Source organism: Anas platyrhynchos, chromosome 5 (genome assembly GCF_047663525.1).
Source record: "Anas platyrhynchos isolate ZD024472 breed Pekin duck chromosome 5, IASCAAS_PekinDuck_T2T, whole genome shotgun sequence".
Lineage (NCBI taxonomy): Eukaryota > Metazoa > Chordata > Aves > Anseriformes > Anatidae > Anas > Anas platyrhynchos.
This window is the reverse complement of record NC_092591.1, coordinates 39,359,642-39,385,961: the sequence shown is the minus strand read 5'-3', so window position 1 is coordinate 39,385,961 and position 26,320 is coordinate 39,359,642. Positions and strand designations below refer to the sequence as shown.

Genomic DNA, 26,320 nt, shown 5'->3' with positions numbered 1-26,320 from the left:
CTATTGGAATTATTATAAAGAGACCTTTCAGCTCAAAACTAATTTAGAAGCACGCATTGCTGACAATTCTTAGATAGAATTCTGTGGAACTGGGGACTATCTCCATTCCTTTCTGGCTTCCCCTCCTCTACTCTGTACTGGTCAGTATTTTTAAAGTGCTCACCCTATGTATGAGCTAGCTTAGTAGAATGATGCCTGAAGGCACACCAACCCCTTATGTGTCCTTTTGCTCCTCTGGACAGAAACCCACCTATGTGGAAGGGTAAGGAACAACAGTTTATAACTAGTAAGTTGCTTTAGTTTGGAAGATAGGAGGGCTGTGACTTTCTGAGGTTTGGTAATGTTGATGAAACCATTGAAAACTGTTGCTCACCTGAAATGGTACTTCTGACAGTCTCCAGACTAGAGAAGTACATCAGCAAGAGCTAACGGCAGCAGAAGGAAGGTGCTGCCTTTTCTTTTTTTTTCCCCTAGGAATTATGTTTGAAACAAAAACAAACAAACAAAAACATTTCTGGAAAATAAGCTACAAAAAAAAAAAGGCTGATCCTGTAGTTCCTTAGTAATAACACAGCTTTCTGAAGCCAATAAACAATCAGCAGTTTTATATATTCAGACTCCCAAGACAGTGATCTCATACTTTCATTAGTGAATATAGAACAGATCAAAGAGGGTTATTAAAAAATTAATCTAGTGGCATTAGTTACCCCTACAAAAATGATAATTACATGAGCATCGTGCCAGCAAAACCGAAGAAGCTGAACTGGTGGGCTCTTCTATAAAGAAATCTGGCTTTAGGATACAGTACTGTGAGCTTAAAAAAAAAAAGTGTGCGCCTCATAGAGTATACGTTGCATTATTCCTTGCATAGCATTGTAACCTCTGCAAAATCAATACACATTACTTTTGTGAGGCAAGTTTCCATTATCATCCATAGCTTTATAGCAGTCTACAACCTCCAAGCTTTCCTTATTATATTGTATCACTTAATTGGCATGTGGGATCCTGTCATTCACAGTAAATTAAAAAATCTCATTTCCTTAATTTTAGAATGCATACTGAATAATCTTACTATTCAGATTGCCTTTTAATTAGAAAAATGTTAAAGTCAGTATACATTCTTTTTTACAATGAAAACCTGTAATGTTCAGTTCCAAATGCACTGCCTTAGAAGTGGCTAACCAAGAGCTAAGTCACATAAATCAGACCAGTGTTGGAATTCTACAGCCTTCCTAGCTAGTCCAAGTTCCGTACATCTGTGTGAGCACAGGCAGCACCAGAGCCAAATAGGCAGCTACTCAGCTGCACCAAGATTTCCAAACAGTCATACCCTACAGCTCATAAGCTGAGCCCATCTGTCCCACTTTTACCTTCTTGCATAGAAGCTATAGCAACTTCTTCCACGGTGAGACAGAGCGTATGTGTACAGGAGCTGACATAGGCCTAGTTCAGATGTTTCTTCTAGCACTGAAATGAATAAAAATTCAATTTCTACAGATTTTACAGATGTTAACACTTCCACAAGAGAAGTCCTGGGGGATAGCATTTTCTCCTTTGAAATATCCACTTTAGAAGCTTGGCAGAATATTTCCATTTCTTTGCTGGCTGGCAGAGTGTTTCTCATATTCCATTCTAGGAAAGGTTAGGGGAGAGGTTTTATTTTTTGCATTAATACCTGTTTCATGTGCTTTTTTCAGGTTCTTTTTAATGTATCTCATAAACAAGGATGAAACTGAGCATACTGGCCAGGTGAGTTGAAAAAATAAATCTAAATTTTTAACTTAAAAATGTTGAAAAGACAAACCTTTTAATCTTCTCCAGCCTTGTAGCTGTGTACCACCAGGTGGAAGTGATGAACCACCAAGGAGTGGAGACAAATCCCACCCCTGAGATTTTTGTGGAACAAAAAGGAAAGGTTAAAAAAAAGGAGGGGGGGTGGGGTGGGAGAAGGAGGAGTTGCAGCAGTTTGCTTATTTACATTTAGGCCCAAACAACACTGCATTTACACATGTCCATATACTACCTATATATATATATGGGTGTGTGTGTATATATATATATATATATATACACACACCTATATATATATTGCTATAGACAGAGTTTAGTGCTGGATAAAACAGCAAAATAAGTAGGATTAAAGTATGTTATTTCAAGTAAGAAGCTGTTATGGAAACACTATTAAAGTACCTTAAGTGTTTTCCAAGGAAACTAAAACACATTTTGTAATATGGATTTGTACAGGTTTGCTCTAATATAACTGGACTGATCAATTTTCACTTCACTGTTTTTGTAATGAGGCTTAATTTTCAGTAGTACTTATTTGGGAAAAGTGCAGAACAATAATTTAACAAACATGCTTTAATTGTGATCTTTGAGTTCCTGTCTTATTCCATGGTAATAGGCACAGTACCTGCTTATTGTTAAAGTGTAGAGCATTGGTTGTAAGGGGTCTGTTAAAATAAATGCTCTTTTTTATTTTAGGAATCATTTGTGTGGAAGATGTACCAAGAAAGATGTTGGGACTTTTTCCCAGCAGGAGACTGCTTCCGGAAACAGTATGAGGATCAACTTGGCTAATATCACAAAGGAAATTATTTATTCATAAATTATTAAGATCCAGTATATAAAAAACGTACTTCCTTTTCATGATGTAAATTCACAGCTTGTATTTGCTTTAAATGTCTTTAAACTTCAAGACATACGTAAAATTTGAAACTATTTCATAGGCTTTTAGTACCTACCACATGTGAAACAGGTCTTCTGTTGGAATTTTGATTAGAAGAGAAAAATCTATGCCAAGATCAACTCAAGCCTTCCAATTTAAACATGGTATGAAATTGTAACAACTTTTTAACCACATTGTTAACCTAGTGTTTGGTAACAGAGCTGAAAGGGCTAAAAGGTGTCTTAACTGCACATTTACGAACTTGAACATCAGAGGCCACGCCTCAGAAAAAGTATTTTAATTAAGTGCTGTCCCAGTTTTTCCCCACAGTATTTGCTAGTGAATGTACTAAGACACAGCTCAAAAAGCTTTAAGCAGTTAAAACGAAACATTTTCAAACACTTTGTTGACCTTGAATCATTAAGTGCCTTAAAACCTCCGTAGACATAGCTATGCAAACTTTTTATGTTAGTGTTCTAGATGAACAGATCCATTATTGCTTTTCTGTCTTTCTGTATGAAACTGCACTTGAAGTTTGTTTGTATACTACCTTCAATAACAGCTTATTAGATGCTGCTGTTAAAAGACATACACTGAATCAAAATGAATACAATTTAAATTTTAGGCCAAAATAAAACAATGCTCTGTGGTCACCTGCAAATAGAAGCTGCTAGGTTTATGCATTTTTTTCTTCTAATAAAAAGTGCCCACTGCAATAAAGTATTATAAACCAAATATTACCTTTGTGATTTCTTTCTAATTTTTCTACAGTACAGAAACATGGCATGATGAAAGTGATTAAAAACACATGTATTTATAGTGCATTCATAGCTTTATTTTAAGGACTTTATGTAGCACGTACAAGCTGAAACAACTGCTCTGGTTGTTTCTTATAGCCTACATCTTTAGCAAAGAAAATCCTAATTTCATCACAAATCTTAGACCTTTCTAAGAATGTTAGTCTTAATTTTCAGTCACTCATAGCTAGCTGAATTTTGGTTGCACAGAATTTTAGGTGCCTGTAAATAAAACCAGGCATTTGGTATACTGAACTAAGTGTAACAGATAAAAGAAATAGAATTGATAAAGGAGGTTTCTACTTTCTACTTAACTTTTGCTACATCCATTTATTCACACGAGGAAACTTGTTCTTCAGGAAATCATGCTGTCCAGCCAATCTTCAAGCTCTTCCTCAGTAACAGTTTTAGATGTACTTTGTTGTTGCTGTGGTGCTGTACTTTTCTCTTCAGGCACATCTGGTTTTAGAGGGTCTAGAAAAGCAAAAGAACAGTCTTGAGAAAGTGGAAACAATTCCGTACTGGCTCTTTATCACTGACCAGTTTGCTTTTTAATGCACAACTGACTATATTTTATTGAATCAGTCTCCTCCCTTGAAGAATAAAGTGTCATATTCCAAAATCAGTAGCAATAAAAAAAAAAAGAGAGAGAGAGACAGTCTGATAAGCTCAACCATAGCAACGTGGCCCCATTCTGATTCAAGAGGAGGCAAGGCCTGATCTGCAGCAGACAGACTGTAGGTAAGTGAACCCTTGCTGTGATCTGTTCACAATCCTGCCAGATGCAGTTTTCTTTAATGTAGAAGAGCAGCAGGAGGACACAACAGTGGCTCATGTTGCACAGTTGCATGATAATCCTATGATTCCCTATTCTGACAGCAGTGCTTTCTTAAGGGATTTATACTGTGCTTTGGAGTGGGCATACCACTGCAATGAAAGATTTTGTCAAGATCCTGTTCAGTGACAAGGCTTGTTGTATTGCTTGTGGTGCTACTACATGTTCAGCTATGTATCTTTTGTACTTAATTTTTAGCACAGCAAGACAATCATACACAAAAATCGGGGATGGTAAAAATCCTTTTACATCATTGTAGGATGGGGAGGAGGAGGACTACTGTCCATCAGAACTAACAAATGGTACCACAATTTCTAATGAAATTGAATCTCACAATTTCTGAAATATAAAATTGTTTGCATACATTTTGGTTAAAAAAAAAAAGCTTATTTTGTATAGTCAATACTAGTAAAATTTGCAAATAGCATTTCTAATGCTATCAGTTCTTCTGTTATTGTTATCATCACAGTGAACTAATGGCTGATAATGTTACATAAAAACTGTATTTTAATCTTCCACTTACTGAGAGTGTCTAACAGTTTTGTTTTGCCAAGTCATAAGACCAATGCTGTTCTGTAGAAGAATTAAAGCTTAAAATGAACATGCAAAAATGGTAAAACTTCAGTTCAGGGCGGAGTTAAAATAAAAAAAGAGCAAATGGGTCAAAATATAGCCACAGATACATTAAATGCACTATGACCGAGAGTACTGCTAGCAGTACTAGTGACTTGCTGGTCATGAGCTTAAATACACTGCTGAGAAAGAGAACAACGAAAATTAAATAAAGGCACTGTAAGGAATTGAAATCTTACCGTTTTCTTTACTTTCCCCTTTCAAATTGTTCTCTGTTGCTGTGTTGTAGAATAATGCATCTGACACAGAATCAATAGGAGCATCTAGCTTTAGGAGAAGATCTAGTTCTTCATCCAAATGGTCAGTCTCGTGCTTTGGTTGTTGAGAGGCTCTCTGGAATGGCTCTGCTGCACTTGCCACAGGACCATGTTTACTTGCAGGCTCTGATGGAGCAACAGAATCACCAACAGGATGGGAGCCCAACACCGTTTCATTCTGAGCCAAAGAATGTCTAAACAGAAGCTCTCTCCTCTTGCTGTCTTCAGTAATTTTAGATTTCATCTGTGGGAGCTCTGCAGGCGTTGATGCCTAAGAATACAAGAGAGGACTTAGTCTAATTATTATATAGAATATTAAAAGTCTATTTAATTTGGGCTGTGATTCAGACATCCTACATTTGATCACTTCAGAAGGTACAGTGAAATTTAGCAGAATTGAATTCAGAAGTAAAAGTAAACTAAAGTTATCTTGATGATGGTTTTACAGTAATTATTACAAAATACAAAACCAAAAAACAAAACACATTTCTTTTTATCCCCTAATATGGAATATGAGATTGAATGACAAATCAACAAGTTCCATTGTTTCACAAATACTTCTCTAAATCTGCTTCAATTATATATCATCAGTACTCTGAATTTTGGAGTGACTGAAGTCAGAATTTGGCTAGAAACTATCCATTTTAAACCTTCCCTCTAACATCTCCATCTTGAAAGCAAACTACATCACTAAATTCATTTCTAGCTGTGTACTTTAAAAAATAGATCTAAATTACAAAACTCAATCAAATATTGAAAAAACAGAAATGCCAACTCATTATTCAACTGTGGAACACACATCCTGTGTTGTTTTTTTTTTTATCAGGATGCCCTGGAATTAATACCACTGCAGTATATCTATCTGATGACCACATCACCTGCCACAACAACAAGACAAAGATTAGATGTCATAACACACACTGTATAACCCTGATAAGAGTTCTAGTTGTGGCCTTGCTTCACTTGCAAGAATTTGAAAATAACATTTATTTGTAGATTCCCTTAGACATCACATCTGCGGACGTATTTGAGTTCCCCTAAGAATGAACATATTTGTGTCATTTCATGCAACTCTAAACAGAATTAATATTTCTATTAGAGTCATGTTTCTTTTTCCCTGCTTGAGTAGATGGATCTTATTTTGGTGTTTTGTTTTGTTTTTGTGTTTGTGTTTTTTTTCATTTGTTTTCTTGTTCTTATATTTAAGTCTCATTAGTTCTTGTCCTCTTTTCACAGCCTTAAAAAACATTTTTGCTAATATTCTTTTCCACAATTTTCCTTAACCAGAGCATAACATTTTCTTCACATGTTTGACTGACTGTTCTACCTGTTCTAGCACAGATGTCTGATTCATGGAACAAACATGTATGTTGATATTAGCCATATAGAAGAGTAAATCACACTTAAAATATTTACCTAATTGGAAAAAAGTGAAAGCACTTCCAAAATTTGGTGCAAGTTTTTAATAGCTGCTTAAAAGAGAAGCAACTGTAAGAACAGTTTAATTGCTCCATGTCAAACACTCAGATACCTGGTTTTACATCCAATACACTGCATATAGAACCATTTTGTTTAAAGCTACCAACGAAGCATTAAAATGGGGTCTCCCGCTTCACCCACCTTTTGACATAAAATACATTCAAGTTAAATTTTAAGACCAAGTTTAAAGAATTCATTCTAGCATAGATTATTTCACTTAGAATATTTCTGTTTTATTTTGAAAATTCACAGCATTACCTGTACAAGTTCAGCCGCTACATTTAACCTCAGATGTAGAGGCAGTTCCTGAAGGGCCTGGGCCAAAGACTGGCAGTCAACAGAAAGCGCAGATAACTGAAATACAGAACACACAGTATGCTTGCGTTAAAAAAAAAAAAAGGAACAACAACAACAAAAAAACTCTTAATAACTTTAGTCTATTACTTTCTCTTGTTCCACACATTGAAGGAAAGTGAAGAACAATCTAAAAATACACAACATCTAAAAGATATTGGCAATAATAGCAGGAATTAAGTTTCAAAAGTACACATACACGAAGCAGTTTGGCTGAATTACCATATAAACACCTACAAAGCCAATAATCATTTAGACAGTTAAAAATAGAGGATGAAGTTTTAAAGAAGATATATATGGAGTGCTCCTTAGGCAAGGCATTGAAAATACAAAGTAGGAAACAGTTTTGCAAGTTGACAATGTCATAAGAGGCTTTTTCAACTCTAACCCCTTTTAACCTGTGAACTTTTCTTTGCAGTGGGAATCACCGGTCTTTAATGAGTTGCTAGTATTTTCTAAGCAAGTTAAGTAGTGTGTGCATAGCTCTCCTGTTTTTAATGCCTCAACAACATGGCCCTTCTTACGCTTGTTTCCCGATCATTTAAAACATCATTTTGATGCTTCACAGAAGCAATAAACTACAGGTACACATGCTCCCAAGAAGATGTCAATCAAGAAAGATAAGCTACTGCTGCACAGTCACTCAAAAAGTGCAATGGTCACTCATTCATGTGAGATATTGTTTCCTTTTTTTCTTGGAAAACTGCATTTTTTTACTTGACATTCCTTCCTCTCTGTTGCTCATCTGTCTTCTAATGAACTCAGGTTGATATTTTACAGATGATTAAAGTATTTTACAAATCTATTCTTTCCAGTCTCATTTTTCATTAAAGCTGTATTCCAGTGGTGTTTGCTGAGAGCAGATTTACAAAATAATAACAAAGAAGAACTGAAGCAGTGGCTTTTAAAATTTCTGTCATCCAGATTCTGGACTTGATATTCAGCAATAAAAGGACCAAACAACCTAAATAATCTGTTGATTAGAATATTATGTCCTAAATAACAATTTTATTTTATACATGGATCAGTGATCACCATCAAAGAGGATTCATTGCTATTAGTAATCTCAAAAAGTCTCCAACAAGCAACTCATGAACATCGCAGCTGTTATGCAGCAATGAGCTAAAACTACAGAAAACCCAGCTCCTTCTCAGGTATTGAAGACCACAGATGACTTCTGTATGTTTGCACAGGGCAAGGAAAATAATATGAACACAGTAACAAGAAACTGCAAAAAGTCAAATAGCATTGAACAACATTTAAGTGCGTTTGGGAAGAGCTAAGTACACTCACAAAAAGATTAATGTGAATAAAACATTGTGAATGAAGGAGAAAATAGGGTCAGGGAAGAGGGAAAAAATTGAGGATGAAGGAAAAGGGCAGTTCAGAGAATAACATAATGGAAGTAGGAATTCAGTATCCAAGTAGATATTTCACTATAAGTGGTATTTGAATAAAAAAAAATACAGATCAAAGCAGAATTTAACAAATTATAAATGCTTCATTTCACATGCAACTATTTGCTCATAGAAAGCAGCAGAAGAATACTTTTTTGCTGGAACTGCCAATTTTTACTGAAAAATCCAAATGATTACTACCTGTGATTTTTAAATTGCAGTGTTCTGAAACATTTTTATTGCATTTTTATCAATATACAATGAAGCACATTCAGATTTAATTTTTGTAAAAATTAAGGATAATAACAACATGAAAATTTGTTCTTGTTCATGTCACAGTTACGTTTCCATTCCACTTTTTTCAAAACTGTTTTGTCATTCCTTTCTACAAATAATAGGGACTCATAAATATCTGCAACTATTTGCATGCCTTTTCTGCTTCATTTTGTTCCATCACATTGACTTCGGTTTATGATTCTGTAGTAACTTCAAGTATGTGATGAACAGACAGGCAGAGAAATAGAAACAGTTAAGCTAAAAGGCAAAGGCAAGGAACTAAGCAAAGTGGATTTAGGATGAAAATAAGGACTGAATCCAGCTTTCACGGAAAAGAAAAATGAGCCAGAAACAAAGAGGCTGAAGACCAGAGACTGTGCAGTCTTGGCATGGGCAGACAGAAGAGTATCTGTGACATTGACTGGCAATGCAAAACTTGACTCTCCTCACAATGGTTTCAGCATACAAATGAATTTATACATTCAAATCAGCTAAATGGTATAATGGCAAGCCAATGAGGAAATCATAAAAAAATTAATATTCTGGATTTGCACAGAGAAGAGGGAGCAAAGGTCACATACTTCATTACTGGCATGCTATACACTGGGAGAGGGAGGAACTGATAAGAAAAAAAAAAAAACACTGAAAGACCATATCCCACTGATGGTTTAAACAAATGCCATGCAAGCCACTTAATTGCATTTCTACATTTTAATTTGACTTTGCAACCTTAATGTAACTTTTATGCAAGGAAGGCAGCCGCAGAAATCAAGACACTTTCCAGTATCCTGATACAATGCACTACTTGTTTCTTTGCCCTTTTTCATATTAGCACAGAGAATCAACATAAAAATAATCTCAAACCTAGCCTGGGTCCCATAGTCATTTTGGGGCTGATGTTTCAAGTAGAGAACATGCACTGTTAATTTGAATTAACTGAAACACGCTTCATAGTCAAATATACAGATATATCCATTGTTGTGTTACAGTCATTTTGCTAAACTATTCTCTTGAATACAACTGAAAATGGAAGGCTGACTTTCTATGTCAGTGGAGCAAGGTGAATTATCCTTCTTTGGATGGATTTGTGTGTTCTTTTCTTCTAATGTAACTTATAAACCTAGCCTGCTGCCTTGAATATTCTTCATTAGAAACGGAAAAGACTGAAGAGCCTCCAGCATCAAAGACAAATTAATAAATGTATCTACAAAATAAAGAGTGCTGTCATTCTATTATACAATTCGCTGCTGAAAGTACAACTGCCTACATGTACGTATTCGGTGCCAGAAAATTCTGTTACCTGTTTAGAGTATATGCTTTCTGTATCCCAATCTTTTTCTTCAGCAAAGCGAAACTGTGTAAAGGAATCTCCTACAAAACAAAAAGAAATAAAAAAACACCTTTATCTTTTTTTATACAGCAACCTCCCCAAAATTCCAAACCCTACAGAAGTAATTTTAATCAATAAACCTCACATATTAAGAAATTTTTCTGCTGCATTTAAAATAGTAAATTCCTCTTAGCCAAAGTACAACTGAATGATCTTTTAACATCTTGCTTACAAAATTGTTCTGAGAAAGGCACAACAGATTAAAAATTGAACGAGGCGGTGCTGGGTGCCATGTCAACAAGCAGGACCTTCACTGAAAAGTCTGATTTGGATAACACAGTAAGAATAGGTACAATATTCAGAATGCATTATTAACAGTTTTGAACATGCTGTAGATACACCTTCTCTATCAACATGCAACCCCCTCCTAAACTGGATTACAGACATACTGGAAATCAGTTTGTACTAGCCAAACTGATTTGTTGTCTGGTTGCTAAATTCTCCAAAATCCCTCTTCCTTGAACTAGTCCTTACTCCAGCATGCCATCAAAAAATGACACCGAAGCAAATGAAGCATGAATCTTAATGTGTATGCACAATGAACTGAATTAAAAGAAAACTTAAATAGGGACAGTTAAACTACACACATAACCTCTAGCTATGGCTGGAACCTACCATGTTCCTCCAACACAGAAGTAATTTCCTCTTTCTACAGGTGGGTTATTATTTTGCTGTAAATGATTTCTATTGCAGTACCCCACTGGGTTTTGAAAGACAGGTCTATAAGCATACTCACTGCAAAAATACACCAAAATTCCAAGAAATAAAAAATAAATAGTAAGGTCTATCACAGATGAAACATGAAAGATTAGAGCTGCAGAGAATGAGATAGAACCTACTGAAATACTTCATCATGTAAAACTGGAACTACCAGGAAAACTTTCTATGATCTTATGTGTTAAAATCTTTATGTAGAACAGTAATTAAACCATATTCTAACATTGATTACCCACAGTGTATATTCAAAAATAATTCTGGAATAATTAATACATGTTAATAGCTGATGATATATATATATATATATATATCATATACACACACAAAACCAATATTCAGACTTTTCACCAAGCAAGTCACATTTTCAAATGCTTCTATTCAATATACCACTGTCTGCACATTTTTAAACTTGAAAATCAATCATTTTAGACTCTGGCACCATTTAAAGAACTGTTTAGTTTAAATAAACAAGTAAAATGGGAGGTGTGGGGCACACACACCTTGTTACACTTACAGTTCTTATTATCAACTCACAATGCATATTTGTGAACAAATACGCCATAAAAAATTCTCAGGAACAAGAGAATCTCAAGACCAGATGATGACCCAAGGTCTAGATTCAGTATGTGATAGCACAAAGCACGTATGCTGCTGATGCAGAGCATGGCATATGTCTTCTTAGACCATGCCGTTTGGCAACAAATAGCTGTGTAGGGATCGCTAATAAAAAGAAACAGTTGAATTATTGCATGAAGGACATTAAATTTGATTCTGGAAAAAATAAGTTATTCCACGTGCCTAACCGCAGATGCAAATGCTTAACTTGAGCACCCACAGTGCAAACAGCACCCCACTGTAAGTGAATCCCTCTGTTTCAAAACATCTAGAACAAATAACTAAAGCTGAAATTTAAAGAAATCCAGATTCAATCTTCATTCTCATGATTTTACAATAGACAGTAAAAGGCAGATTAATTTATGTATTAACCGCACATATTTTAAAGGTTCAATTTAGTTATAAATGCAAGTTTTTATTGGAAAAATAATTAAGCCAAGTGATCCTCAGAGTATTTTAGAATTATTAGAACAAAGCAATTTATGTTTTCTTCAAGACAAAGGAGTAAAATTAAAGAAAAGGATTAGTTGGATGCACTAGGTATCTGAGAATGACCAGATGTAAAGCAGTTGGACATATCTACTGCATGAGAAAAATCAGCCGGGATCAGAAGCTGGTTTATGATTCTCCACATTCATAAAGCTCAGAATAATAGATCCACAGATACCAGATACTCTATTGCTGAATTAAAGGCTATGACTTAAACTGTAGTTTAACTGGGCTCTTTAAATAAATTAACAAAGCATGCCTTTCAAATGGAAAAGCAATAACTACAATTCACAGTAGCACATTTAATGCAAATTATGTTAATGAGAATGTTGGTCTAACCAATTATCTTTTCACAAATTCCTTTACCCTGAAAATAATTTCCTTTTGTGCCATGAATACTAATCAAATGTCTTGCAATGGCTCCAAGTTCCTTCCAGTGTAAGAAATGCTTTTCTTCAATTGAATAGTTTTTATCTTACTTACAAACATGACTTGGCCTTCAAATACACAGCAACTAAAAATAATACACTCAAGTAAACCTTACACACCATTTTTGATAAGTTTCACAATGTCTTAATAACCCTTTTTATAACATGTAACCTTACGATGAAAGAATAGCAGTTCTAAAACACCATGCTTTCCTAACACTTGAATACATTTTAAAGCTAAATCAATTGATTCAAATAGAACATGCTTCATAGTCTCATTAGCCCAATTATCTCTTCATATAAATATTCACTGAGTAGTGAATAAAACAAATCCTCCCTGTAACCTGTAATAAACATTTTCTAATACCTGAAATTATAGGAGTATGAAAGTTGAAACACTAAAAAAAACATTTCAGCATGAAAACAAAACTGACACTCCAGTAGCATAATTTTGTTCACTTCGACTTTCTAATTCATTAGAAACAAAAGACATAAAACATGACTGAAGATAGAAGAAAAATATTCTGTGCTTTTAGATTTCAACAGATTTTCAAATTGGGGGTGAGTGGGAACAACCGATGTAACATGGTTGTACATGTTCTGACATGACTTACTGAAGAACTGTGAAGACAAATACAAGAATCTAAATATTTTTTTAAAACAGAATAACAGAATTTATCTTCTCCCAACCAAGCCTTTCTGATAAACTCACTTGGGGTTTTCCAACTTCTGTTCATTTTCCACTGATTTTATTATGGGAGCTCAAGCCTCTATCTACATGTCTGTTTGGTCAGCAAAATTATATGTAATAAATTTATGCTGGCAGTATGTAGCTGAACCAAATAAACCACATCAGAAAACTACAACTCAGCTACATCTGGGAAATTAACAATGAGACCCCAAATATCTCAAAAAGCACCCTGTACCTGCTGCTATGCTGGCTAAAGTTCTTCCCAAGTTACTGCATTGAGAAATTCCCACCAAAGATTAAAACATCTATCTTTATTCTAAAGATCTTAGCCAATTCTGCAAGTTATCTCCTTATCTCTGTATTGATCCCTTGTTCATTACTATAAACAATGTATCATCAAAACCAGCTATCTGCCAGTCTTCTTCATAGGCTTCAAAAATGAAGGCAGAAATAGATGTTACTTTTAAGGTGGGAAAAAAAAAAAAAAACAGATTCTCCAACTTAACACTTTTCTGCACTGAGAAACAATCTGAGTTGCAGAGCTCAGGCAGGACTGATGCTTGAAATCTTACACAGCATCAGTGGTTCATACAGGAATCTGACCAACTCTCTCGAGGAGTCAGGAGGAGAACAAGCAAAATTTTCTTTTCTTATATTAGCTCAAGACTTCCTGTAGAAGATCCGAGAGAGAAATCTATAGATCAAAGGAAAAGGTTGGGAACTACTAAGTCATGAATTTTGACCTAACTTATGAGCACAAAGGGAAAGCTAAAGCTTACCAGCCATTTGTGATGGATTACTTATGACTGCAACTTTCTCTAGCTGGAGGAAGAAGCATGAGGAAGAACTTCCACCTCTCTGTGCCTTGCTCTAACTAGGAGATTTTGAAAACAACATGGAAACAGCAAGAATGGTGGAACAGGCAATTTGGAATGTCATCAGAACCAAAACATTTTTCTTATTGTTACAAAATATTTCCACATGTTGGGATTTACAGAGCAGTCTATCTACAATTGATGCTTATTTTAAATAAAATATCTTTGGAGAAATATGACAGCAGATTTCCCTTTATAGGACACCTGATGGTTCTCCTTCTTTTCTCCTACAAAAGGAGACTTACTGATACACAACAAATCGATTAAAAATATTCCTCCAACCCTAGAGAATCTACGTTCTGCAAGGGGGTTGATATAAATAATTGTATACACATTATAAACAGATAGAATAATGTGGCCATAGAAAAGTAGCATATATTATAGGGAAGCAGACGTTTGGAAGACACAAAGCTTCATGGCAGTTCCATTAACATCACAGATTTCTTTTTAGTATTATTATTATTTATTTCTCTACTTTGATAGCATACACACTGTAACTATTACTTTTACTATGACTAAGGCTGCAGTGCTCTACTTAGGAAATGTGCCATACACATAGACTGAGTAATAGCAATTTTCAGAACGTGGGCATACAAAAACAACAGATAAAGACCCTGTAAGAACTCAACGTCTATTAATTTTCTTCAAATATTATTAAGATCACTACATGCAAGTAACTGCAAAGTCTGTCTTTTATCAAGAACATGACAGCTATTTCCAAACAACATGCCTTCGCCACAAATACTTCAGCACAACCTACAGTTTTCCCTGGCTCTGCTGTTCACCAGTAGGCTGCAAAGCAATGTATTACAAAATCCAGAAGGCTTACTGCACAGCTCAGCATAAACATTTGAACTAGCAAAAGAATACATATCCATAGGAAAATACTTTTAAATAACATTCTTCTACTGAGACCAGTAGAAGATCTTGAGCTCTGTGCAAATATATCAACGCCAAAGATACTTGTAGCCTGCTCTGTGAACTGTAAAGCATGTTTGTAACCAGACTCACTAAGAACAATGTTCAAAATTAACTCCCTGACACAACCACACACTGCTACTAGTCACGTTAAAAATAAAATAAAATAAAATAAAATAAAATAAAATAAAATAAAATAAAATAAAATAAAATAGCAGGATAATTTGATCAGGGTTAAACTAAATCCACAAAAATTTAAATCTTGTTGCATCATGTTGCAGAGTAAGAAAGGAGGGATCTTGGGAAACTGGTGCCGCTTCTGGAACAAAGAGCTTCTACATAGGAAGAACAGGGTGAATTTAACATACAGAGGGACTAGTTGATTTTCAGAGGTTCCTTCCAACCTCAGTCATTCCATGATTTTGTGAACAAGGCTGCAGCCTCTTGAAAACCAAGGTCAGATGCTAGTTTTTCAATTGAGAAGGACAGCAAAGCCAACAAGTGCCAGAGAACATAACGGTTAAAAGAAAAAAAAAAAAAAAAAAAAAAGAGAGAGAGAAAAAAAAAAAACATAGAACTTCTGTTTGTTTTCTTTTTAGTAAAAGCTAAAGCAGAGGTTAACAACAGTCAATAAAGGAAAACAGAACAAACAAAAGGGTATTCAAAGATGTTCAGAGAAACAAACAGCAGTACTTCTGCTTCTGCATGAAGACTGGTGACCAAGAAATAAGCCAGAAAAGGCTGGGCCCCTTGCCACCTGATGGTGCAGATGCCACAAGTTTGTATGGATGCAAGAAGGGAGAGATTAGTGCAAGGAGAACTTTAAATTTAATACAAAGATTACATAACTGGCTCTGGAAGTCCTTGGGACATAAATTGCTGCAGGCTATGAAAGTATTTGGGAAAGTAGCCTGTCGGATGGCATATTCAAGCACCTCACCTCAGATGGACCCTGCATCTACTTCAATACAACCAACCTCAGTCTAAACAAAGGTCTAGTTTTTATCTGTTGAACTCTACAATTAGTTATATTAATTAGTCATCTTTCTACACGAAAAACAGGAAGAAAGAGTAGAGAATGCACAGACATGTTTTTATAGTTCTTTTTGAGTTGATTCAAATTTTACGTCTGCAGTGTGTAAGGAGACAACAGACACAACCATGTATCTATTGTATCTACCATGCAGGAAACCACATAGACAGCATTAGGCAGACCTCTCCACTTTGTTAATAACTTTTCCATATTTTCTTTAGTGCATCAATACTTTTTACATGCAATTTTTCTTAAATATTTCATGACAATAGGTCTTAGAATGCAACAAAAATGCAAAATATTAAAACAAAATGCATTGGGGAAAAAAAAGCATCCAAATGCAGTAGCCTTATGTCCTTTTCATAAGCAGCAATTCCATCTTGTCCATGATTCACTTTTTTACTGAATAAACATTAAAATGGTATTTAAGTGTGAACTTACTGATTTCCCCACAGGTTAAACTTAAACCTTTCATTAAGTTTAAGCTAGTCACCTTAAATATTTACATTTTTCCTGATGCTTTATGACATTTTCTAGTGTCGTTTTTCTCAGGTTACTAATTTACAACATACTTAGTGATTTTTAAATGTCATTGCAACCAACTTGGAAGATGAGACAAAGTATAAAACTCCACAGAATACGCTGGGTTTTGAGCAGTATCACTGAGAAGAAACGCTGAAAAAAGGCAAAGATCCCCAGGTCACTTCATGCATAAACACTCCTGAGCAGAGGAGCAGAGACTTGTCATTTATTTATGTTTAGTAGTGGGAGGAGGGCACAGCAGGAAGTGCAAGGTGACAGTCTCCCTACAAATTCTCTTTAGGATGCAAGGGGTGGGCATCTTACTATCTTTTGGTAAGCTGCAGGACTGCATTCACTGGCCTGGTTTGTTTTGTGGTGGGTTTTTTTGTTGTTTTGTTTGTTTGTTTTTGTTTTTGCCTTGTCTTATTTAAACAAAGTTCCAAGTTAACCAAGTCCACTACATTCATTTAGATTATTGTTCATTCTACCTCCCGAGTCAACAGTGCATTCAATACTGTTGTATTGCAGCTAGAAGGTGGGAATGCCACACAATTCTTTATATCAGATTTATTTTTGCACCTCTCCATTTAAGAAAACTTTATATCTACTTGTCATGCTTAACTAAGAGCAATTGCATTGCCTAAATTTACAGTAGGCAAACCACCATTTTCTGTAAATACGCTGCCAGAATATTTGGCCTGAAAACTTCAAAGCTCTTCAAATATCTTTGAGGGATATACAAAGAGCAGCAAACAAAATAACTTCACTCCACATTGTACCTCCTTCAAAAAAACCCTCTACTTTTCAAAAATAAAGATGACAATAATTTGAGCTAACAAGTGAACAATTTTAAGTAATTCTTTATTTTAAGCAGCCTGCTATTTTTGTCCTGATAATAGTCAGGAAAAAAAAAACTTGGCAAATTAGAGAAAAAAGTCTGTTAACTGAAGTTCTTACATGCTGCACAGATACAAACACTGGGAAACTTCTCTTTCCCTCTCCCTCTCCCCCTTGCCTCCAATTTTAATAGCAGACAAGTCATGAAAGTTTAAAACAATTTGACAATTCACTATTCAAGCTTCAATTTTAGGCATTTAAAGCCAGTCAATTTTTGTCGATGGTACCCACACTCTTTGGCAGCCCTTGCACTATTAGAATTTCATAACCCAACAAAGCTATTCTATTTTCTTCTTAGTGTTACAGTTTTATTTGCCACTCTGTACTTGACAGAACATTTACAACAAAGTGCACGATTATAGAATCAATAAATATTATTTATGCTGCTGTACTGGGTATTTTTAATAACATCACTTCAGAATTAGTTCCTTTTTTCCCTAAAGTAGAACTCACTGTTAATGAAAGTGGTACAGGACACCATGTCTATAAGACTTTCCAAAGCGTTCACAATTTATAAATTAAGCTACAGGCCTAAAAATATTCAAGCATTTTGATATACTGAGTATGAGGCTTGGCTTTCTTGCAATAAAACATGAAAAGAGATACAGCTTCAGAAAACAAAACACAGGAGGATTTTCTTCTGATACATTAACAAAATGACAAGGATTAAAATTAGCAAAGAGCAAACTGTTTCTATAAGCATGCAAAAGCCTGGGAAATTTTTGCACATGCAAGGTACAGCATTCATTTCAGATGAAAAAATCCAAGCAAGCAGCATACTGGATTTGTCTTACTGAAGGCTAGGAAGCCACTACATTCTCAGTCCCATTTACATTTCTAAGGAAAAAATAAATATCTCTAAAAGCTAGAAGCCTAGCTTTATTTTTAAAGAAACCTTCTTTTTATAAAGTTATAATTATCTACAGAGAAGTTTTCCCATTGCTACATATGAATTGTTCAATGCAAAGCTTAAAACCTTGTGTTAGTAGAAGTTCAGTTTTTCTGAAAAGCGAAAAATAATTGCTTACTGCCTACAAGTCTTTGGGTCATGCTAGAAAGGAAGCTGTAGCCACATACAAGCTTCTGCTCATCTTCTTCATCAGGTACCTTTATGGTATTGTAATGAATTTATTGGAAATAAATAAAGCCTGGGTTAGTTAGCTGAAGTAAAATCATCAGTGTCTGCAGTGTTGACCCTGGGCTGCCCCTGAGCAGGGCGCAGCATTCCGTGTTCCTACCTTACAATACCTCCTAGCAACATACCTGCAGCCTTCTTACTCAAGCTCTCCTTGCATGGCAGTAACAAGAAGTACAGCTGTCACACAAGTTAAAAAACATAAAGAGATGATACAGAATGAAGAACTACGGTTTTATGGATGACAAACACCATCTGGGCTGCATATTTACCACTGACACAGAGTGATTCGTGGGTCTGAATAATGCACATTTGTTTTTATTTAACTAACCTGTGTTCATATCGCACAAGATTGAAATGTGTGCTCTAGTGTTCATTTTTAAATATCCCCTTAGAGAATTTGTTTTCCATCACTGTATTGACATACTATTAAATAGCATCATAGATATATCAAATCTCAGTTTTTAAGGTATTGAAGGAAGTGATGTATCAGGTAATGATAATAAAGCTAAAAAGAAAAAAGTGTCATATATACTGACTAGACATACTCACTTTCTATCACTGTTTATTTGGGGATTTTTCTGTGATCTAGTTCTGCAGTCCAAAAATACGGCTTGCAGATTACTCCTTAACGTATGTTAATGTTAGGTTAAAGCTTTCCATGCCTATTCATTCATCACCCTGCTTGTTCGAGCCTTGTTTTTATGGTTATTTTTTAGCTTTTTATATTGTTTAAATCAATTCTTCCAGATTTCTGACCATGATTGTGGTATTTTAAGTCTCTCTCGCCTACCTGGAACACAGCAAACAGGTGCTGATCACCAAGTTCTTTACTTCAGCAGAAAATAACCTGTGAATCACACAGAAAGGACTAAGTACTCTCTCCCCTTTGCCATTTCATATTGCACTGCTTTGTGATAAACATTTCACTGTGCTCAGAAATACACGACACCTTTCGAACACTATTCTTAGTGTTTGCTTTCATTTTGAATGTGGCGAGAACATAGCACTTCAAAGAAACAGAGTCTACTAATAATTTTGGGGTGACAACAAGGTCTAGGCTGCACTCACAAGCCTGTTGATAGCCTAACATACAGCCTCATCATTTGATGAAAAGATGAAAAGTCACCTCTTCTCGGTGCCAGAGGAGTTTTTTCACAGGCTTCAGCTAGCAAACATTATTGTTGCACATCTAAAGGTCAACTCAAAAATGGGAACAATCTTCTCAGCTGGGAAGGCGAGTACTGGGAGTGGATGGAAGGAAAAAAGTCTCCCTCCACTGCCACCAAGAAGAAGATGTATGGTACTGCAGTGCTGTAAAATACAGCCCATTTACAGACTTACAACATCTTTTGTAAAACTCTAAAATCTACAAACGAATTAAAGATCTAAGATTTGTATTTGTTACCAGTCCTACTACCACCAAAACAGCATCTTCCTGCAGAAGGCTGGTACTTAAGTAAACATTTTTAAATCACTTAAAAAATAATAATAATATGGCTACTACAGAAGCAAAATGAAATTGAATGCTCAGATGAATGATGATCTGGTTAAGGACTTACGCAAATTCTAACGAACCAAGCCACTAAGCTCAATTTAGCAACACCTTTGCTTTGTAATATTCCACAGCACCCAAAGGGAGGAAGTAAATTTTGCTTGTGTTTTTCACATCACCTGGCTTGTTTTTGCTAAGTGCAAACAAACAATGCAGTCATTCTAACATGACTCCAAACTTTCCCAAAATGCAGTAAAGTTAACAGTAAAATTAAAGCTTTAACTTGTTAAGAAGTGAATGAAGGAATTGATCATATTCTCACTTAAAGGACAAAAGACAAATGCTTCCAGACAATTGCATACCTGTTGAGGAACTTCCAGTTTTCAGAAGACAGACTTCAAAGTATTTAGAGATTACACATATCTGTCTAGTAATATCATGCAGAGGCTTGCAGAACCACTTCCCACAACGCATTATTTTCCAAGTGTTTTCAAAGTCACAAAAAACAATAGTGGAATGAGTACTTCCCATACAAACTTGCCACTAAAGGTCTAAAGGTCCAATCAATCATTCAATAAATAAAAGTCTATTTGGGTCTGTTAAACTACTGCAATAATTCAGTTGTATATTACATACAGGGACATCTAGGATTCTCTCTCTAAAAGACGAATTCAAATTTACTTGAACTGCCAAAGCTCACCTGCACTTTATTCTTGAGACATGAACTTTTGTAACCAGCTCCCTTACCTACATCTAATCCATGACGAATCACTGCAGAAGCTAAACTTACTGCAAAGCCAGCTTAGATGGATGACTCACAACTAGGAATTAGCCCTATTGGAGGGAAAAGCAAAACCAAAGACAGTTTGGGAAGATATCACACACTTCCAGTAAAATACGTTTAACTTATCAAATCTTCAAATCTTAATCTTAACTGTGACCTCAAAGGTAGGGTGGGGTACCTATCACAAAAATCTTAGAGTAACGTCAGGTGCAAAAAAGGTACAATGGATTGTCATCCAATTATACTTAGTGATCAAAAAATAGATTGCTGTACTTTTAGAAAAGTGTTTCATTGCATTATGTAGTACCACACATTTAAGATTAATAATCCATCAGTATTACACCTTAAAAAAGTGCAATAAAATAAATGCAAAAACACCCTTAAATGCTGAAAAGCTGTGCTAATCTCACTAGTTCTATGAAAATGAAGACACAACAGTTGGATATGACTCACATCTAAAATACATATGAAAAATATTGTCGCCCTTAATTGAATGCATTCAACTCAGAGAAATAAAACAAGGCTTGACAATGGATAATCTTAGAAACAATCTTCTATGACTTCTGTGACTGATGAAATGCACACCAGGAAATTTCAGAAAATGCCACCTACAGAATTCATGAGCAATCTTTCTGTTTATCTTGTATACATTTCACTGTGAGACTTTCCAAGCAAGGTAATAAAAGGGTGATGGAAGTCATCAGCCTTACATTACGCCAGACTTACTCAAGGATATTTACAATGCAGATACCTCAATCCATTTTAAAGTCATAGACAAAATTATGAGCGGAAACCAGTGTTGCTATTTTGCAAACCCATATTACGCTAGTGGGTGTTTTAAAGAGGCCTCTAAAACTTCCTGGCCTTAAAATTAAGGTGCCTAGTCTGTGGTAGCCTGTGCAGCTGGTTGTGCCAGCGGGGATATGAGTACATTATATTCAGCACTCACTACTAGTTGAACCTGCAAACAGGAAAGCAGCAGCCATGTCCAGCTTGGGCTGGACAGGCCCCAGGGACTCTGGGCTGGGCAGAAGGAATCCACCAGAGCTGCTGACAGTAGTAGCTGCTTATAACATCCCTTAACAATAACAATCAAGGAACTCGCTCTAAATTTTTTGTTCTGAATAACGAAAGCGAACCTCTTCATAACCATCACAGAATGTAAGGAAGAAAACTAAAACTGTATCTCAATAATTCAATCAATGCAAATTTCTTTTGATAGATGTGTTCAGTGTGCTTGAGTAAGACTGTCACTGTGAAAGAATATGAAGTAAGACAACAACGTTTTCTACTTTTTTTTTTGTGGCTAGAAGGAGAGCATCTTTCTTGAAAATGCGCCGAAGTGAACGTGGCTACCAGATGAAGGAGATGCCAATAGATAAGAGCCAGATTCGTGACTGGTATCATTTTGGTATAACACAGAATATTATATACTATGTAAAATGCTGCCATAAGCAAATGTGAAAATGTCAAGAGACCATCAACTGGAAAGTACTATACACATATGCTAGATTCAGATAAACCATTGGAGAGGTTCATTGACTACATGTTTGATGCATCATTTAATGTATTTGATAAAGTTAAGAACAAAGGGAAACGTGGCACTGATTATGTTATCATTAAAATCTTTTCATTGGAAAATGTGTCTTCATGTATGATTTCTTTCTTCAGTTTGAGATGAGTTTAAAAGGCATTATAAATTCTGATTCAGATGATTGTAAACATTGCATTCGGTATAGTAAAGCGAATTACTTCTCCCAGCTTTTGTCATCCAAATGTGTCCTGAGAGTCACACATATAGACTGTATGTTTAAAACAATTAGGAAAACTAAAACTACTGGGCCTGCTTTGAATCACAAGTAATTCCAGGTTACTTGACAGTAGTAGCTTAAGGTAGAAAAGCGTGTATCAATTGTATAAATATGGCTCTATACCAAGCCTTGATTCAAACTGTCCCTGGAACAAATATTGTAATGCATATTGTCTGGAGTTTTACAGGTGGATATTGACTGAAATCCTACATCGTGGACTCCCCGTTGTGTCCTATCTTCCAAAATCCCAGGAAGTTTTGCCCTCTCAAAAAAAAGAGCTGCTCTACAATGCACTTATCTGGACTGTAGATTCATTTAGCTTCCTGCATGTCTATAAATAAATAATGGAAAAAGCTACTGCATGAGGTGCTACATGTCTGTAAGAGGTCACCTGACATAAAAGGTGACTAAGTTCAGACTGGAAACTGCAAACTTGATTTCATGGTGCAGTTTGTCATCCATTAACAGTGCATTTGCTTATGCTTCTTTGAACCCAGAATTGTGGCTGTAGATTTTACAGGGCAGATATAGTTAAAAGGTCTACTGTGTAATTTTTCAGGGGTTACCTTTCATAAGAGGCTGTTCAAAAGGGTAAACAAACTTTCTACAGGCATATTATTTGAAGGCGTCCTCTTATACCTTTTATATTCTTGGACCAGACCTATGACTGTATTTGGTAATCGCTGAATTTATTCTTTGGACACGTCTTTCATAAGCCAGTCATCTTCATACAAGAACAACTGCACAGCATGGCAGCATACACAGGCCACAGCTACTGTGGTGTCTTCCTAAGTATTCCCACTGCCATCGAAAGGTCAAACAAGCACCTACACAGATGCTTAATACAAGAACATAATAAATGCTGTATTCTGATTAAGAATCTCAGAATATTGGCTGGATAGTTATTTACAGAAGTAGGTACCTTTGCTATTGTTTTTAATCTGGAAATGGACATAAAATGACCACTGTGCATATGACACAGCAGATGGAAGTGTTCAATTCCTCAACTCAATTCATCAACTTTCTTCTTTGGAAACAAGAAATAATAAAGTCTCTTCCTCTGTGATAAGAAGATACATGCCTCCAGCTATGATAAGGGCTTACTGTTTCTTTCAATAGTTTTTCAATGAGACACGTTCCTGAGAGTAGAAAAAGGACAGCTCAAAACAGATAATATGTGCATTTTGTGAATTGTTTACCCCTTTGATCAGCAGTCTTTTCTATGATCTGAAAAAAATTACAGATGCACTTTTCTTATGGGCAGAGGATTATGAAGAACAGATATGATCAAGATTAAACAACCAGTCAGAATGTGTGCTTGCTTGGTGAAAACTGTGTCAGCTGATCTACTGTCATCTCCCTGGGTTTCTCTACAGGTTTCAAACACTGACAGAAAGCAGTCACTAAAATCTGATCACAAATATCCCCGTCCTAAAGCTCAAGTACATGATTTCACACTGCTATATTTCAAATCTGTTGCTCTGGATGGATACCATTAAATTGTGGGTTTATGTGACAGCAAGAAATACGACTGTTTTATAAAAGTTCCTACATATTTGATGTTTAAGACTTGAATAAAAGTAGATAATGTTTTATTCCCTCAGGATCTCAAATAAGGCTGAGAAACGTGCAGATGTTATAGCTACCCAGAAATACAAAGAAACATGGGATAAGCAAAAATTCTCATTGCATTTTTCTCCTATCAATCAGCAGGTACAATATTAGCAGCTTCTGGTTTATTGAAAAAATATTTTTGGTTGTTAAGTAGATCCTGGTAGAATTGAAAGTTTTAACAGCACCTATTTCTATTTCTGAAGGAAATGACATCTAACGCTGCTGTAATTTTAATCTAAAACCTACCCATAACATAGAGAACTAGTATGTCCAGTAAAATTGAAGTTTTGATCTCAGGGTACTATGTCCTTGGAGAGGAACATGAAAAATGAATGAGGGATCAGAGAATGTGTTTCACATATTGTTGTCACTGAAGTGACAGCCAAAGAGAAGCTAATTTTCAGAATAGAAATCTGAATTTCACGGTCTGAGTATATGACAACTAACCTTATGGTGACACTTGATTTCTTCTCCCTGTGGGACAGTTCTTCTTAGCTCCTAAGGTCAGACCCTCTAAGCAGCTCTAAAGATTTTTTGTGTAGGAAGAAATCTAATATGTCTAGTGCTTCTTGTAAGACTTTTGAAAATGACCTAAAACAAAATGTGAACACTATTCTTGTAAAGCCTGAAAAAAAAACAACTGTATTGCTGCATTCTCATTTTAAAATATCACATACATCAAGCTACCATCAATAGGTAGCTTCATATTACCCTACTTGGGAATATGCTTTTTCTTCTCTGCATTTTCCTGATGTAACCTACAACACACCTTAGCAGATATAAAAAAAAAAAAAAAAAAAAAAAAAAAAGTATCCTTTAATTTACAAACATACCAAGAATGAAAGACTAAACTAACCAGTTTAAATGAAAAACTTGAAGATACCTAAACAGAAGCTGTTGTGCTGTGATGTTTACTCTCAGAAAAGTACATACTTTCCCCTGCAAGTTTTCAGAGAACTGGAAAGCAGTAGTCCTCATATGGCACATGTATGAAATAAAATCTCGAGTCTTAAGCTTTAGTTCCAATAAGATGTTGCTTTAAAATAATCCCTTAAAGCTTCAGTTGTTATTGAAGACCTATGAAGTACCAACAGAGCAAAAATATTTCCTGTAAGAACAAGAGCAGAACTGTCAATTATGTGCCAGAAGCTTTAGCATTTCTCCCCTCTATTTTTTCAGCTGTGTACTTTGCAATACTTGGCTCTAAATATAAAATTGAAATAACTTTTTAATATCTTTTGAAGCACCTACTTATCTGCAGAACTACAATTAACGTTTCAGTAATGGTTAAAAAAAAAAAAAAAAAAAAACACCACATATACACAGAATAAACACACGAGCTAAAAGAGACAGCCAAACACAAGCAAAACAAGAACACAAAAATCATTCCAAATACACACATGAGTTAAAAGTGATACAGTTTTACAAATATTCAAGTCTGAAACAGTTTCAGAAACTGCATTTAAAGAATAATATCTAAAAATAAAATATCTTATTTTCAGAAGACTGAGATTTTTCTGCAAGGCAGCTGCTATTAGAAGTGCATAAAAGTGTACAAGGACCTCCTTCCACTGAAACAATGTTCATTGGGTTCTGAGGCTTCACTTCCACAACTAACCAAAGCCCAGCAATCTGGACTGACCAATCACTTCCTCTCACATCAATCACCTTTAGATAACATTCTTAGGTAGATAAAATAGAAATAACATTTTGTTGTAGCAAAATCTGAAGGAAGCAATCAGACAATACAAAATATAATGGCAAGTTTAACTTAAAACCTCTGGCACAAATCAGGTCACTTTACTCCAGGAAGAAACTAGCTATATTTATGATCCCACATTTTCATTCTTAAAAAATACCGGGAAACTTCCCGTACCACAAACATTTACTATGTGAAGTTTATGCTGGAGCTTTTTTGTGCTAACCCATGCTGTCATTCTTTACACCCACTATAATATAAATGGCAGTGTTCAGTATTGCAGTGGCTAACACAGAGGAACCGCCTGTATGCACCTGGCTCCTAGAATCTACCCCAGGTCAGAGGAGATGATGCCGCTCACGCCTCCATCCAGCCACACCACAGCCACAGCGGGAAGCATCACAGAGCTCCCCCTGGCACTGGGGGCTATTCCACTCTCACCTCCTCTCACTCAGGTCCTAGCTGTGTGGCTGCACCTCATCCCTTATGTTGAACCCTGATCGAGCTGCCT

The 26,320-nt window shown here is 35.6% G+C and overlaps 2 protein-coding genes across 14 annotated transcripts in view; one reads left to right on the top strand and one right to left on the bottom strand.

Moving 5' to 3' along the window:
• RYR3 (ryanodine receptor 3) overlaps nucleotides 1–3,403 on the top strand; it is a 219,585-nt gene extending 216,182 nt beyond the window's left edge. For all 13 annotated transcript variants that reach the window (XM_072038900.1, XM_072038897.1, XM_072038899.1 and 10 more), the window contains 2 exons: nucleotides 1,698–1,749; nucleotides 2,485–3,403. In XM_072038900.1, coding sequence (XP_071895001.1) covers nucleotides 1,698–1,749; nucleotides 2,485–2,580 — 148 coding nt within the window. In that variant the 3' untranslated portion in view covers nucleotides 2,581–3,403. The remainder of the gene's footprint in view (nucleotides 1–1,697; nucleotides 1,750–2,484) is intronic.
• Nucleotides 3,404–3,481: 78 nt separating this feature from the next.
• Nucleotides 3,482–26,320, bottom strand: part of AVEN (apoptosis and caspase activation inhibitor) — a 98,921-nt gene continuing 76,082 nt past the window's right edge. Inside the window, exons 3-6 of the mRNA XM_027458849.3 lie at nucleotides 9,997–10,067; nucleotides 6,928–7,023; nucleotides 5,113–5,461; nucleotides 3,482–3,939 (exon numbers count right to left, since the gene is read on the bottom strand). Of these exons, the coding sequence (XP_027314650.1) occupies nucleotides 3,821–3,939; nucleotides 5,113–5,461; nucleotides 6,928–7,023; nucleotides 9,997–10,067 (635 nt within the window). The 3' untranslated portion in view covers nucleotides 3,482–3,820. The remainder of the gene's footprint in view (nucleotides 3,940–5,112; nucleotides 5,462–6,927; nucleotides 7,024–9,996; nucleotides 10,068–26,320) is intronic.